The 13708-nt window shown below is 38.4% G+C and overlaps 1 protein-coding gene across 2 annotated transcripts in view; it reads right to left on the minus strand.

The window, feature by feature from the left end:
- The window catches only part of ADGRG4 (adhesion G protein-coupled receptor G4), a 113273-nt gene that overhangs the window by 38139 nt on the left and 61426 nt on the right, over window positions 1–13708 (minus strand). For both annotated transcript variants that reach the window (XM_023198744.1, XM_023198743.1), the window contains exons 11-12: window positions 10106–10322; window positions 8581–8743 (exon numbers count right to left, since the gene is read on the minus strand). In XM_023198744.1, the coding sequence (XP_023054512.1) occupies window positions 8581–8743; window positions 10106–10322 (380 nt within the window). The remainder of the gene's footprint in view (window positions 1–8580; window positions 8744–10105; window positions 10323–13708) is intronic.

The raw sequence follows: 13708 nt of genomic DNA on the forward strand, positions 1-13708 counted from the left end.
CACACACCCCGCAGACTCCAAAGCTACAAAAGGAGCCTGCCTGCTATAAGTGCGGCAAGGCAGGACACTATGCCAACAGGTGTCCGCAGGGTCCCTGAGTCCCAACGCAGCCTTGCTATAAGTGCAAGGCATCAGGACATTAGGCCAGTGAATGTCCTAACCCTCGTCCACCAGCAACCCCCCTGCCCTGCTTGCCAGCAGGGAGGAAACTGGAAGTCTGATTGCCCCACCCTGAGAACAGGTGCCGCGCCTCTACGTGACCCCCTTTCCCAGGATCCTGGGAGCTCCTTCCAGCTCCTACATCTGGACAATGACAACTGAAGGTGCTGAGACTCGGGGACCCCCATCACCCTTGCCGAGCCGTGGGTAACTCTCCTGGTAGCGGGTAAGACAATTACTTTTTTAATCAACAGCGAGGCTACCTATTCTGTTTTGCCGTCCTTCTCTGGACCTAGCCTTCCATCCAATATCTCTGTAGTAGGAGTAAGTGGAAAGCCATCCACTCCACGAAAAAACTCCAATCCTTAATTGCTGCCTGGCCAACACGTACTTTGCGCACTCATTCCTCATTCCCAACTAAAAAGGGCCCCTACCGAAAGCAATCAGTGGAAATCAGTTTGGCTTTCCCCCACTCGCCTCAAACTTACTAAATTTTCTTAACTATCTCATACTCCCCAACCTTGCCAGGACTATCCTTCTGGGTTTTGCCCATATTCCAACAAATGCTTCCATTCCTCATTCCTATACTAATACTGTGCCTTATTTTATTTTTCATCCATGCGTCCAAATACCAACCATGGGCCCTGACCTTAACGACGCCCCTTAACAGCAGGAAGTAGCCAGACAGACCACGGCGCCCCTTTATCACTATTATCAATAAAAGGTTGGACTGTTTGGACGAACGGGTTCTTCATCCCCACCCCCAACTCTTCCCGAGCACGCGAAAATGCAGCCGGCGCCCAGGGAGGGTGCAGACCAACTGGGCATGTGCCAGGTGACGTCAATCCAAAGAGACCAAGATTTGCCTGGTCGCACCTGCAGAACGCCCCCCGACACGCCCGTGCCCCGCCTATTGCCCTCCCACTCCTAGAAAAGCCACTCTCTGCCATTGAGCCACGCGGCCTTCTCACAGCCCCAGCGGTCTTCTCACAGCCCCAGTCCTGTCGGGATGTCGGGACTGTGGGAAGTCCGTCCGAGAGCCCCACCGGGGGACTCTGCCAGCCTCCTTTGCTGGAGGCTGACAGACTTCTCCCTCACACCTTAGGTGACCAAAAATAAACTTGCAGTTTTGCTGTTACACTTGCCTACCCGCTGGTTCTTTTGTGCCCTCTCGGCTGGTCTTAGAAAAACAAATCACTCCTGTATGAATGGATGAACAAAATGTGGTAAATACATGCAACGGGACATTATTCAACCTTAAAAAATTAGCAAATTCTAACATGCTACAACATAGATGAACCCTGAAGACATTTTGCAAAGTGAAAAAAGCCAGTCACAAAGAACAAATATTGTATGATTCCACATGCATGAGGTACCTAGAGTAGTCAAAATCACACGAACTAGAAGAATTGTGATTGTCAAGGGCTAGGAGAGGGACAAATGGGGACTTGTTATTCAATGGGTCAGCTACTGGAGAGGCTGACCTCCCCAATAGTTTTGGGAAGATGAACAACGTTCTGCAGACATATGATGGTGACAGTTGCACAACATACATTTCATTTTTAAAAGGTTGCACAAAGAAAGAAGCAGAGGGAGAGGAGAGAACAAGAGAGGGAAGGAAAAGAGAGGAAAGCAAGGGAAGGAGAGGAGAGGAGAAGAGAGGGATGGAGAGGAGAGGAGACGAGAGAGAGCGAGAAGAGAGGAGAAGGAAGGAGAAGACAGGAGAAGGGAGAGAAGGAGAAGAGGGGAGAAGAGAAAGAAGGAGAGGAGAGGGCAAGAGGCAAGAGGAACAGAGAGCAGAACAAAAACAAAAATATAAGAACATTCAGCAGACAGAGACCACTTGTGGCTTGCAAAGCCTAAAATATTTATTATCTGCCCTTTACAGAAAGTTTGCTAACTCCTGCTATAAATCCTACAGATGTTAAAAAAAAAGGAAAATATCATAAATTATTGCCAATAAGCTTGACAAGTTAGATGAAATAAACTCTTAGAAAAATACAACTCTGCAAGAAAAATACAACTATCCAAAAACTGACACAAGATGAATCAGAAAATCTGAATGGCTCTCTATCCACTAAATAAATCTAGTTTGATATCAAAAAACTACCCACAAAAAAATTTCAGACCCAGACCGTTTTCTAGTGAACCCTATCAAGCATTTAATGAAATGATAGCAATGTTACACAAACTCTTTCTGAAAGTAGAAGAGGGACCATTTCCCTACTCACTTTTAGAATGTTGCCAAAATCTTTCTAAAGCCTGACAAATAAATCACAAAAAAAGAAAATTTCAGACCAATACTCTTCATGAATGTAAGGACAAAAATACTTCACAAAACATAAGCACTTAGAAAATAGTAATACATAAACATGATGATACATCATGACCAGTAGAGTTTCTTCCAGGAATGCAAGATTGGCTTAATATTTTAAAATCAATATAATTTACCATATTAAGAGAATAAAGAGGAAAGCCAACTGATTACTTCAAGAGATACAGAAAAAGCTTTTGACAAAATTCAACAACAATTTGTGATAAATTTTTTCAGGAAACCAGGAGTAGAAGTTAACTGCCTCAATCAAATAAAGAACATCTTTTTAAAAAACAAAACAAAAACATGGGTAACATCACAGTAATGGAAAAACAGTGAATACTTTTCTCCTAATATTAAAAATAAGACAAGGATGCTCACTTTAACCACTTCTATTCAACATTTTATTGGAAGTACTAAACATCAGAATAGGCCCCCAGAAAGAAATAAAAGGAATAAAGATCAGTAAAGAATACATAAAACTCTCTATTGTCAGATGATGTTGGCTCACATGGAAAGTTCTAAGGAATCTCTAAAACAATTATTAGCAGCAATAAGTGAATTTAGCAAGTGTGTAAGAAACAAAATGTGTGTATATATATTATAGCATATAATATAAATAATATTTCATATAAAATCAATTCCATTTTTATATACTAACGGCAAATAATTGGAATATCTAGTTTTAAAAGTATTCCATTTTCAACAGTATCAAAAAACAAAATATTTAGGAATAAATTTATCAAAAGACATGCAATATCTCCCTACCTAAACTACAAAACATTGCTGAGAGAAATATAAATAGAACTAAATAAATGTTCCTAGATTAGAAGACTCAATATTAGTAAGAAACAAATTCTCCCCAAATTGACCAATAACTTCAACTCAATCCAAATCATAATCTTTTTATATAAATTGATCAGCAGATTCAAAAATGTATATGGACATGCAAAAGGCTTAGAATAACCAAAGCAATCTTGAAAAGCAACAATGTTGAAGTATTTATATTACCTGACTTCAACACTTTAGGAACCAAGACGACCTGGTAATAACATAAGAGTTAAAACAAAGCAAAACAAAACAGAACAGAATAGGAAAGCCCAGAAATAGCCTTACATTTACACAACTATTTGATTTTTCATCAAAGGTACCAAAGCAAGCCAATGGGGAAAGAAAAGTCTTTTCAATAAATGGTGCTGGAAATACTGGATATCTACGTAAAACAAAATGATCCTCAACTCCTACCTCACGGAATACATAAATCAATTAATTGAGTTTTAAACATGAAAGCTAAAATCATAAAGCTTTTAAAGAAAAGCATAAGAGAATGTCTTCATGGCTTCCTGATAGACAAAAGTATCCTATACAAGTCATATATGGTTATTCATAAAAGAAAACAAAACTATAAATTAGACTTCACGAAAATTAAAAACTTTTGGTGAGCACAATGGCACACATTTGTAATCCCAGCACTTTGGTAGGCCAAGGTGGGAGGATTGCTTGAGCCCAGGAGTTCGAGACCAGCCTGGGCAACGAAGCCCCATCTCTACAAAAAATTAAAAAATTAGTCAGGCATGGTGGTGCATGCCTGTGATCCCAGCTACATGTGAGGCTGAGGCAGGAGGATTGCTTGAGCCCAGGAGGTCAAGGCTGCAGTGATCTGTGTTTAAGCCACAGCATTCCAGCCTGGGTAAAAGAGTGAGACCCACTCTCATACAACAAAAAAAAAAAAAAAAGAAAGAAAAGAAAAAAGAAAATAAGGAAGTGAAAAACTGCTCATCAAAATACATTATTAAGAAAATACATAGGCAAGCCATAAGGAAAACATTTTCAAAACATACATCTGATAAATTGCTTGTATCCAGAATGTATAAAGAACACTTACAACTCAGTAATAAGAGAGATGCCCACTTTTACCATTTCTATTCAGTATAGTACTGGAAGTCCTAGTCATAGCAATCAGACACGAGTAAGAAATAAAGGGCATCCAAATTGGAAAAGAGGAAGTCAAGTTGTTGCCGTTCACCAATGATGTGAATGTATACCTAGAAAACCATAACAACTCATTCAAAAAGCTCCTACATCTAATAAATGAATTCAGTAAAGTCTCAGGTTACAAAATCAATGTACACAAATCAGCAGCACTGCTATACACCAACAGCAACTAAGCTGAGAATCAAATAAAGAACTCAATCTTTTTTACAACAGCTGCAAAATAACTAAAATAAAATTAAAAAAAAAAAAACCCCAAGAAAATACTTAATCAAGGAGGTGAAAGATTTCTGCAAGGAAAACTACAAAACACTGTTGAAAGAAATCATAGTTGACACAAACAAATGGAAACACATCCCTTGCTCATGATGGAAAGAATCAATACTGTGAAAATGACCATACTGCCAAAAGCAATCTATAGATAATACAGTTCCCACCCAAATACCACCATCATTCTTACAGAACTAGAAAAAAATTCTAAAGTTCATATGGAATCAAAAAAGGCCCACATAGCCAAAACAATTCAAAGCAAAAAACAAATCTGGAGGCATTGTATTACCCAACTTCAAATTATACTACAAGGCTATAGTTACCAAAACAGCATGGTACTGGTATAAAAATAGGTACGTAGGCAGGGCGCAGTGGCTCAAGCCTGTAATCCCAGCACTTTGGGAGGCCGAGGTGGGCGGATCACGAGGTCAGGAGATCAAGAACATCCTGGCTGACATGGTGAAACCCCATCTCTACTAAAAAAATACAAAAAACTAGCCAGGTGTGGTGGCGGGCACCTGTAGTCCCAGCTACTCGGGAGGCTGAGGCAGGAGAATAGTGTAAACCCGGGAGGCAGAGCTTGCAGTGAGTTGAGATCCGGCCACTGCACTCCAGCCTGGGCGACAGAGTGAGATTCCATCTCAAAAAAAAAAAAAAAAAAAATAGATATGTAGACCAATATAACATAACAGAAAACCCAGAAATAAAGCCAAATATTTACAGCTAACTGATCTTTGACAAAGCAAGTGAAAACATAAAGTGGAGAAGGGACACCCTGTTCCACAAATGGTGCTGGGATAATTGGTAAGCCACACGGAGAAAAATGAGACTGGATCCCCATCCCTCGCATTATGCAAATATCAACGCAAGATGGATCAGTCTTAAATCTAAGACCTGAAACCATAAAAATTATAGAAGATAACATCGGAAAAAAACCCTTCTGAACATTGGCCTAGGCAAAGAATTCATGACTAAGACCCCAAAAGCAAATGCACAAACAGAAACAAATAAAAGGGATCAAATTAAACTAAAAAGCTTCTGCACAACAAAAGAAATAATCAGCAGAGTCAACGGGCAATCCGCAGAGTGGGAGAAAACATTTGCAAACTATGCATCCAACAAAGGACTAGTATCCAGAATCTACAAGGAACTCAAACAAATTAGCAAGAAAAAATCAAATGATCCTATCAAAAAGTGGGCAAAGGACATACATAGACAATTCTCAAAAGAAGATAGACCAACATCCAATAAACATATGAAAAAATACTCAACATCACTAATCATCAGGGAAATGTAAATTAAAACCACCATGAGATACCACCTTACTCCTGCAAGAATGGCCATAATTAAAAAGTCAATAAATGATAGATGTTGGCGTGGATGTGGTGAAAAGGAAACACTTTTATACAGCTGGTGGAAATGTAAATTAATGCAACCACTGTGGAAAACAGTATGGAGATTCCTTAAAGAACTAAACTTAGAACTACCATTCCATCTAGCAATCCCACTACTGGGTATCTACCCAAAGGAAAAGAAGTCATTATATGAAAAAGGCACATGCACACACATGTTTAAAGCACACAATTCACAGTTGCAAAGATATGGAACCAACCTAAGTGTCCATCAACCAAACAAGTGGATAAAGAAAATGTGGTATATATACACCATGGAATGCTACTCAGCCGTAAAAAGGAATGAAATCATGTCTTTTGCAGTAACTTGGATGGAACTAGAGGCTGTTATTCTAAGTGAAGTAACTCAGGAATGGAAAACCAAATATCATATGTTCGCACTTATAAGTAGGAGCTAAGCTATGGGGACACAAAGGCATAAGAATGATATAATGGACTTTGGGGACTCAAGGGAAAGGGTGGTAGGGGGTGAAGGATAAAAGACTGCATATTGGGTACAGAGTGTACACTGCTGAGGTGACGAGTTCACTAAAAATCTCAGAAATCACTACTAAACAACTTATCCGTGTAACCCCAAACCACCTGTATCCCAAAAACTATTGCAATATAAAAAGAAAACTACCCAATTTAAAAATAGGCAAAAGATTTTAACAGATATTTCACCAAAGACAAACAAATAACCAATATGAACAGGGAAAATTACTCCACTTCATTTGCCACTCTAGAAAACACTATGACAGTTTCTAATACATTTAAACATATACCTACAGGCTGGGTGAGGTGGCTCATGCCTGTAATCCTAGCACTTTGGGAGGACAAGGTGGGTGGATAACTTGAGGCCAGGAGTTTGAGACCAGCCTGGCCAGCATGGCTAAACCCTGTCTCTACTAAAAATACAAAAATTAGCTGGACAAGGTGGCAAGTGCCTGTAATCCCAGCTACATGGGAGGCTGAGGTGGGAGAATCGCTTGAATCTGGGAGGCAGAGGTTGCAGTGAGCAGAGATAGTGCCACTGCACTCCAGCCTGGGCAACAGCGTGAGACTCCATCTCAAAAAATAAAAAGAAATAATAAATAATAAACATATACCTATGAGCCAGCAATTCCTTTCCTAGGTGTTTATCCAAGACATACAAAAACATACGATCACATAAAGACTTATACATAAAGGTTCCTAGCAGGATTATTCATGATAGCCAAACTGGAAACAACCCAAATGTCCATCAAGAGGAGAATAGACAAGGAATCTGTTGTATATCCATGCGTTCGAATATTATTCAGCAATAAAAAGGAACAAACTACTGAAACAAAAGGATGACTAAAAAAATTATGCTACATGAAAGAAGCCTTATACAAGACAGTACATATTATAAGATTTCATTTATATAATGTTGTAGAACAGGAAAAACTGTCAGAAAAATGTAAGAACAGTGATTGCCACTTCAGGTAGTAGTTTCAGAGCTTCACTTGGAAACGGCACAAAGGGGCTTTCAGAGGTTATAGCAATATTCTATATCATTTTTAAAAATATAGAACCTCGCTCTGTTGCCTAGGCTGGAATGCAGTGGTGCAGTCATGGCTCACTGCATCCTTGATCTTCTGGTCTCAAGCGATCCTCCCGCCTAAGCCTCTCATGTAGCTGGACCACAGGTATACAATACCATGCCTGGCTAATTTTTTAGTTTTTTGTAGAGATGGGGTTTCACTATATTGCCCAGGCTGGTCTCAAACTCCTGGGTTCAAGTGATCCTCCCACCTTGACCTCCCAAAGTGCTGGGATTACAGGTGTGGCACTGCACATGGCCAACATTCTATATCTTAATAGGGGTTTGGATTACATAGATGTATGCATTTGTCAAAATTCAGAGGGTGTATACTTAGGATTTGTGCATTTTCTTATATGTACACTTTATTACTTTTTTAATGTTAAAAAAAATCTAACCTCTGAAATTGTTTTGAGTAGGGTTGGCAGCTTATAACATGCCAAAGGCTAAGGTAGTATCATATGGTGGAAAGGACCCAGGCTTTAAAGCCAGACAGACATAAGTTTCAATCCTGGCTTAACCATTAGACTATGTGTTCTTGGGTAAATTACTTCTCTGTTTCCTTATCTGCACAAAGGAGGCAGTAGCACAATGTCCAACATATAATGTGTTCTTTAAATGGTGGCCAATAATAAACTGACATTTGAGATAATTTGGGGTAACAGGGCCAAAGGTGGTATCACTGCACAATTCCCAGACACCATTCCAACCAAGGTGTTAGACTACTAAAGATTATATATGAATCTTACCTGGGATGTCTGTATTTCCATAAGGTCCCCTGAAGATTAAAACCTTAACAGAGTGCCCTCTCTCTCTCCCAAGGAGTAAATGAATGAAGACTTGAAACAGTGGTTGGCTGATTGGCTCTCAGTTCCCTGAGCTGCACTCACCTCAGGGTCTGTGCCTTCTTCATAGGAGTGAATGCTGAAGGCCATGCCATCAAACGTGTGGTCTACCCGCAGCACAGCCAAAGCCAGCCCGGCCACCGTCAGATTTGCTATCTGCCCAGAAAACTCCATCTTGTGACCCGTACGCTCAATTATCCTCAGAATTCTGCAAGAAACCACAGATGGAGAAGAGCATCCTACCCTTTAAAAGTAAAAAACCCATCCTCCTTGCAAGATTTCCTCATTGTAAGACTTTTCTTTGAGTTTTAATCGCTATCTTTATATTGTTTAGGAATTCTTAAATAAGAGCACTGGCTTTGGAATCAGACAAGTTGACATCTAAATCTTAGTTCCTCTAATTTCTAACTGTGTGGACAAATAAAATAATCTCACTTAGCTTCAGTTTCCTCATCTGCAAAGTTAGAAGTAATATTACAATCATCTCAAAAGATTGTTGTGAAAATTAATGAAATTGTTACATGTAAGCCAGACCCTGCAGGGCCTCGTAGGACTTTATAAGAAGTTTGGATTTTATTCTACGTGTAATGGAAAGCCACCTAGTGGTTTTAAAAGCAAAGTAAGGACATGATCTGATACATACATTAAAAGATTACTCTGGGTGCTATGTAGAAGATGACCCATAGAGGGTCAAGAATGGAAGCAGAGAGACCATTTAGGAGGTTATTATAGATAGTCTGGTGAGAGAAATGGGACTAGGAATAGGGTGGTGGTGGCGGAGATGGAGAGAAGTAAATGAATTCCACCGGAATATTTAAGGGATTTTAAAAATAGATGTACAGTGACAAATACAAGAGTTGGTTATTAATTGGTTGTGAGTTAGAGGGAGGTAACTAGTACTATTCTCAAGTTTTCCACTTTAGCACTGGTTGGATACATTTTATAGACATTAAGAACACTGAGGGAGCACAAAAGTTGGGGGAATGGGCTAGGGGTTTGGTTTGGGGTAACTGTTTACTTGAAAACTTGTTATCACTAAGATTCGATTAGAATTTGAATACATCCTTTCACAACGAACGTTCGAGTAAAGTGACCCCATTGCATTGTACTAACTGAGCTTTCTATGTGTAACTACCTGACTTTTAAAATCTATGATGACTGTATGCCGATAAATTGATAATATATACAGTCGTCCATTCGTATCCTTGAGGGATCTGTTCCAGGACTCCCATGGATACAAAAATCCACAGATGCTCAAGTCCCTGATATAAAATAGGGTCATATTTTCATATAGCCTATGCACATCATTGTATATTTTAAATTATCTCTAGATTACTTATAATGCCTAATATAATGTAAATGCTATGTAAATAGTTGTTATGCCGTATTGTTTAGGGAATGATGACGAGAAAAAATTCTTTACTTATTCAGTATCGACACAAGATTTTTTAAGGATATTTTCAATCTGTGGTTGTTTGAATTCACAAATGCAGAATGCACACATACAGAGGGCCGACTGCATTTTACATTTTTTAAAAATAATGTCTTTCACCAAAGTATTAGTACTTACTCATTGCTTACTTCATGCAGATCAGAAGCTGGATTGTTTTGCTTTTCCAAAACAACGTTGATTATTTGTAATATAATATGGGTTAGGTTCATACTTATCTCATCACATTGTGAAATATCTGATATTTTAGAAACAATAATCTTTGTCTCTTCTTTATCCAGGACTGGGGATTCATTTATCAAATTTAAAATATGCTCTGCAACATCCTGAGCATTCTCTGGGGAAAGAAAGTTGAGACATAAAAGCTGCATGACTTAGTCTTCTGCCATTCTGGTGTGCTTCCTTCCCTTTAAAGAGTAAAGAGGGTGAGATGAGAATACCTACCAAGGTAACATGTTTACAGAAGGAAAATATTGGCCCTTCGTTTCTACAATAGGTGTAGTCCCAGAAAGTAGAACATAAGTCACGTTTTTATTCATTAAAAAGTTTTCATTCATTAAATCATTTTTCATATGCACCAGGGAAATCGTTTTGTCCCTGAAGAATTATCTTGAAATTTGATTCTAATTAAATTGAGACTTTTGAGTATTGGATTGTGTTAAGTAGACCCCACCTTATACTCAAATATCAGCAAACACTCAGTCTATGTTTTCATAACTAAGGGTGATGGTTACATTTTCCTGTCAAGAACCATCAAACCACAGGAAAAAAAAAAGCAAATATGGACTATGTCATACTAAAAAGCAGTTAATTTAGATTTTCCAGAGAGTAAGAACAATAGATATTAACTCGCCCACTTTTTTCTTCACTTTTTATTATGGAAATTTGCAAGCATACACAAAAGTAGAAAGAATTGTATAATGAATCTCCACGTTCCTCATGAATAACCCAACTTCAACAAGTGTCAACAAGTGTCAATGAATGGCTAATCTCATTTTCTCTACACTTCCACTCACCTTTTCCCCAACCCCATATTATTTCAAAGCGAGTCCTGGATATGATATCATTTTATCCACACTTTAGTATGTATCTCTAAAATAAATGATTTTTACATGTCACAATGACAATAACAAATTAAATTTTAAAATTAGCATTAATATTCAAAATCATCAAATATCCTGTCAGTGCCCAAAAGTTCTTGTCTCATAAATGCTTCTTCTAAGTAATTGTTTTGTTTGAATTATGACTCACTTTTAAAGTGAAGAGCTTTGTTAAACGAATACAGCACAAATTTGATTTTAGTTAAATATAACACATATAAAGCTGAGCTTTCTTGTGGTGTCTTCCTAGCTTAAAGCACTCACATTCAAGTCCAGTAACCAAAATATAAAGGAAAATAATAAAAAATACAATTTGTTAAGAAAAATTCCCGAGACAGCCAACACTCATAACACACTTAACCCAGGTTATATTACAAATAGTCAACTCTGTTTCAGAAAACAAAATAATTCAGCATAAAATTCATCCTCTCTCTTTCTGTCTGTATTTCTCTTCCTCTCTCTCTTTCAATGACCTCCACAGTTATCAGTGTCTCCTCAAATCTGTCTCCTATCCCAAGTTCCCCACAACTTAACACCTTCAAAAGCCTACACAGGCTACTTTTTGCTTTCTCCTTTTCCTCTTTATTTTCTTTCTTTATTCTCTTTTATTTCTGCAAACAACTTTCTGTTCTCATCAATGTAAATTCAGCAATCATAACTGAGATCCTCTCAATTCCTCCCCAACATTACCCCAATTTGTCCAACAATGCCTCACATAGGAACTGAACTAGCAAAGACAGAGTTCTCCCTGAGGAGACGGGAGGCAGAAAGGAGATTAAACAAGGTTGTAATTGTTTCTGAATTAATATTTTGTCCCAGTTAACATCTATCTTCTGGTAAGTTAAAAAAGCTGAGAAAATATTAAGAATAGCCATGATAGAAAAAGATAGTGAGCTCATTCACGGGTCTTTCTACTGCTCTTATTAAATTGCTCAGACTTTGTTGAAAATAGCAAGAGCTGCCTAGTCATGATTCTTTGGGCTTCAGTGGTGCAATTTCACTTTCACGTAGTCCCTGCTGTGGCAGAATGAAAGTAAACAGCAGGCCAATGGGAGACTAGCTATACTGTGGAAAGTAATTATAGACTTTTTCTCTGGAGTTGTATTATTTTTAAGGAAAATTCAAACTAAATTACACTCATCGTGTAAAAATTCCTGGTCCTCAAGCAAAAGTAATAAAGGGACTTCTCCTTTATTTGTTGCAAAATAAATTGATCCTCATTCCTTGAAATACTGTTACGGTTAATCTGCCAGTAATTACAACATTCAAAATAATAATATCTGCTATTTACTGAGCAATTTCTGTGAGCCAGTGCTCCAGGTTATCTATTGCTGCATAACAAATCACCCTAAAACTTAATGGCTTAAAGCAATAATGTATTATTATCCTTCATGATTCTGTGTGTTAACTAGGCTCAGTTGAGTGTTCTTACTTGGAGTGTCTCATACAGTTGAAGTCAGATAGCAGCTGAGGCTGAATATATCAGAAGGCTGATCTGGGCTGGATGTCCAACAGGGCTCACTCACATGGCAGGCAATTGATGCTGACTGTTCATTTGGGGCTGTTGGCTGTACTCCCTACACATGGCCTCCCCCAGTGGTGTGGGCTCAGTAGTGTGTGGATCCGGCTTGTGATGTACTGGAGCTAACTTGTACCCGCTGGTGAGAACCAATTGTTAAATTTTCAGGAACTCTGTGAACTAGTTGTTAAAAATGGCCATTATTAAAAATTAAATTATATAAACTTACAATTGCATAAATTATATTTTAAAATGATGCTGAAACATCTTCACTTTCTAATTATTTTGCTGCATTTTACTAATCTAAGCTCTTGTGATTATTTGCATATCTACTGTATCTGCGCATGCATCTCTTACCAACTTTATAGTTCAGTCACTATACATTACATTGTAGGTTGTATTCAGCCATGGAGTAGAGGGTATTATATCATGAAAACTGGCAAAAGCTACAAATCAGTACCTTCTTTGGGTAGAGTTGGTTGTTAAATATTTTTCAGCACGCCACTGTTTGGGCTTCTTACAGCATGGTGTCTGGCTCTGAGGAAGCATCTCAAATGAGAGTGTACCAAGAGAAAGGATGCAGAAACTTCCAGTCCCCTTAAAAATTAGTCCCATCATTGGCAAAGTCGCTTCTCCCAAATTCTACTGGGCTAAGCAGTCACAAGCCAGCCCTGATTCAACTCCCAATTGACAAAGAGGGAATGAGTTGGTGGGCATTCTTGAGATAGGATACAACAGCAAGGCATTATACATGTATTTTCTCATCTGTTCGTCACAATAACCTTTGTATTAGTCATGAAAGTACTCACATTATTCCCTTTATATAGATGAAGAAGTTAAAACATTGAAATATTCTAACCCAATGCTGACTCCAAAGCTTGAGCTCTTCAATATCACTTTTTACAGCATCTGTGCCTTTGGCCCTTTTCTCCACTGTGTTGGGAGTTGGGACAGCTGTGCTTTGCAGTCTTTCTACCTGACCTCCTGGAAATCCCACTGTTTTCTCTTAAGCACTCACTATCCTACCCTGATGGTGGAATGGACACAGACAGGAAATAGTTTTGTGAAAAGTTCTAGTCAAGTTCACTAGAGCCTGATACATCT

Source organism: Piliocolobus tephrosceles, chromosome 12 (genome assembly GCF_002776525.5).
Source record: "Piliocolobus tephrosceles isolate RC106 chromosome 12, ASM277652v3, whole genome shotgun sequence".
Classification (NCBI taxonomy): Eukaryota; Metazoa; Chordata; class Mammalia; order Primates; family Cercopithecidae; genus Piliocolobus; species Piliocolobus tephrosceles.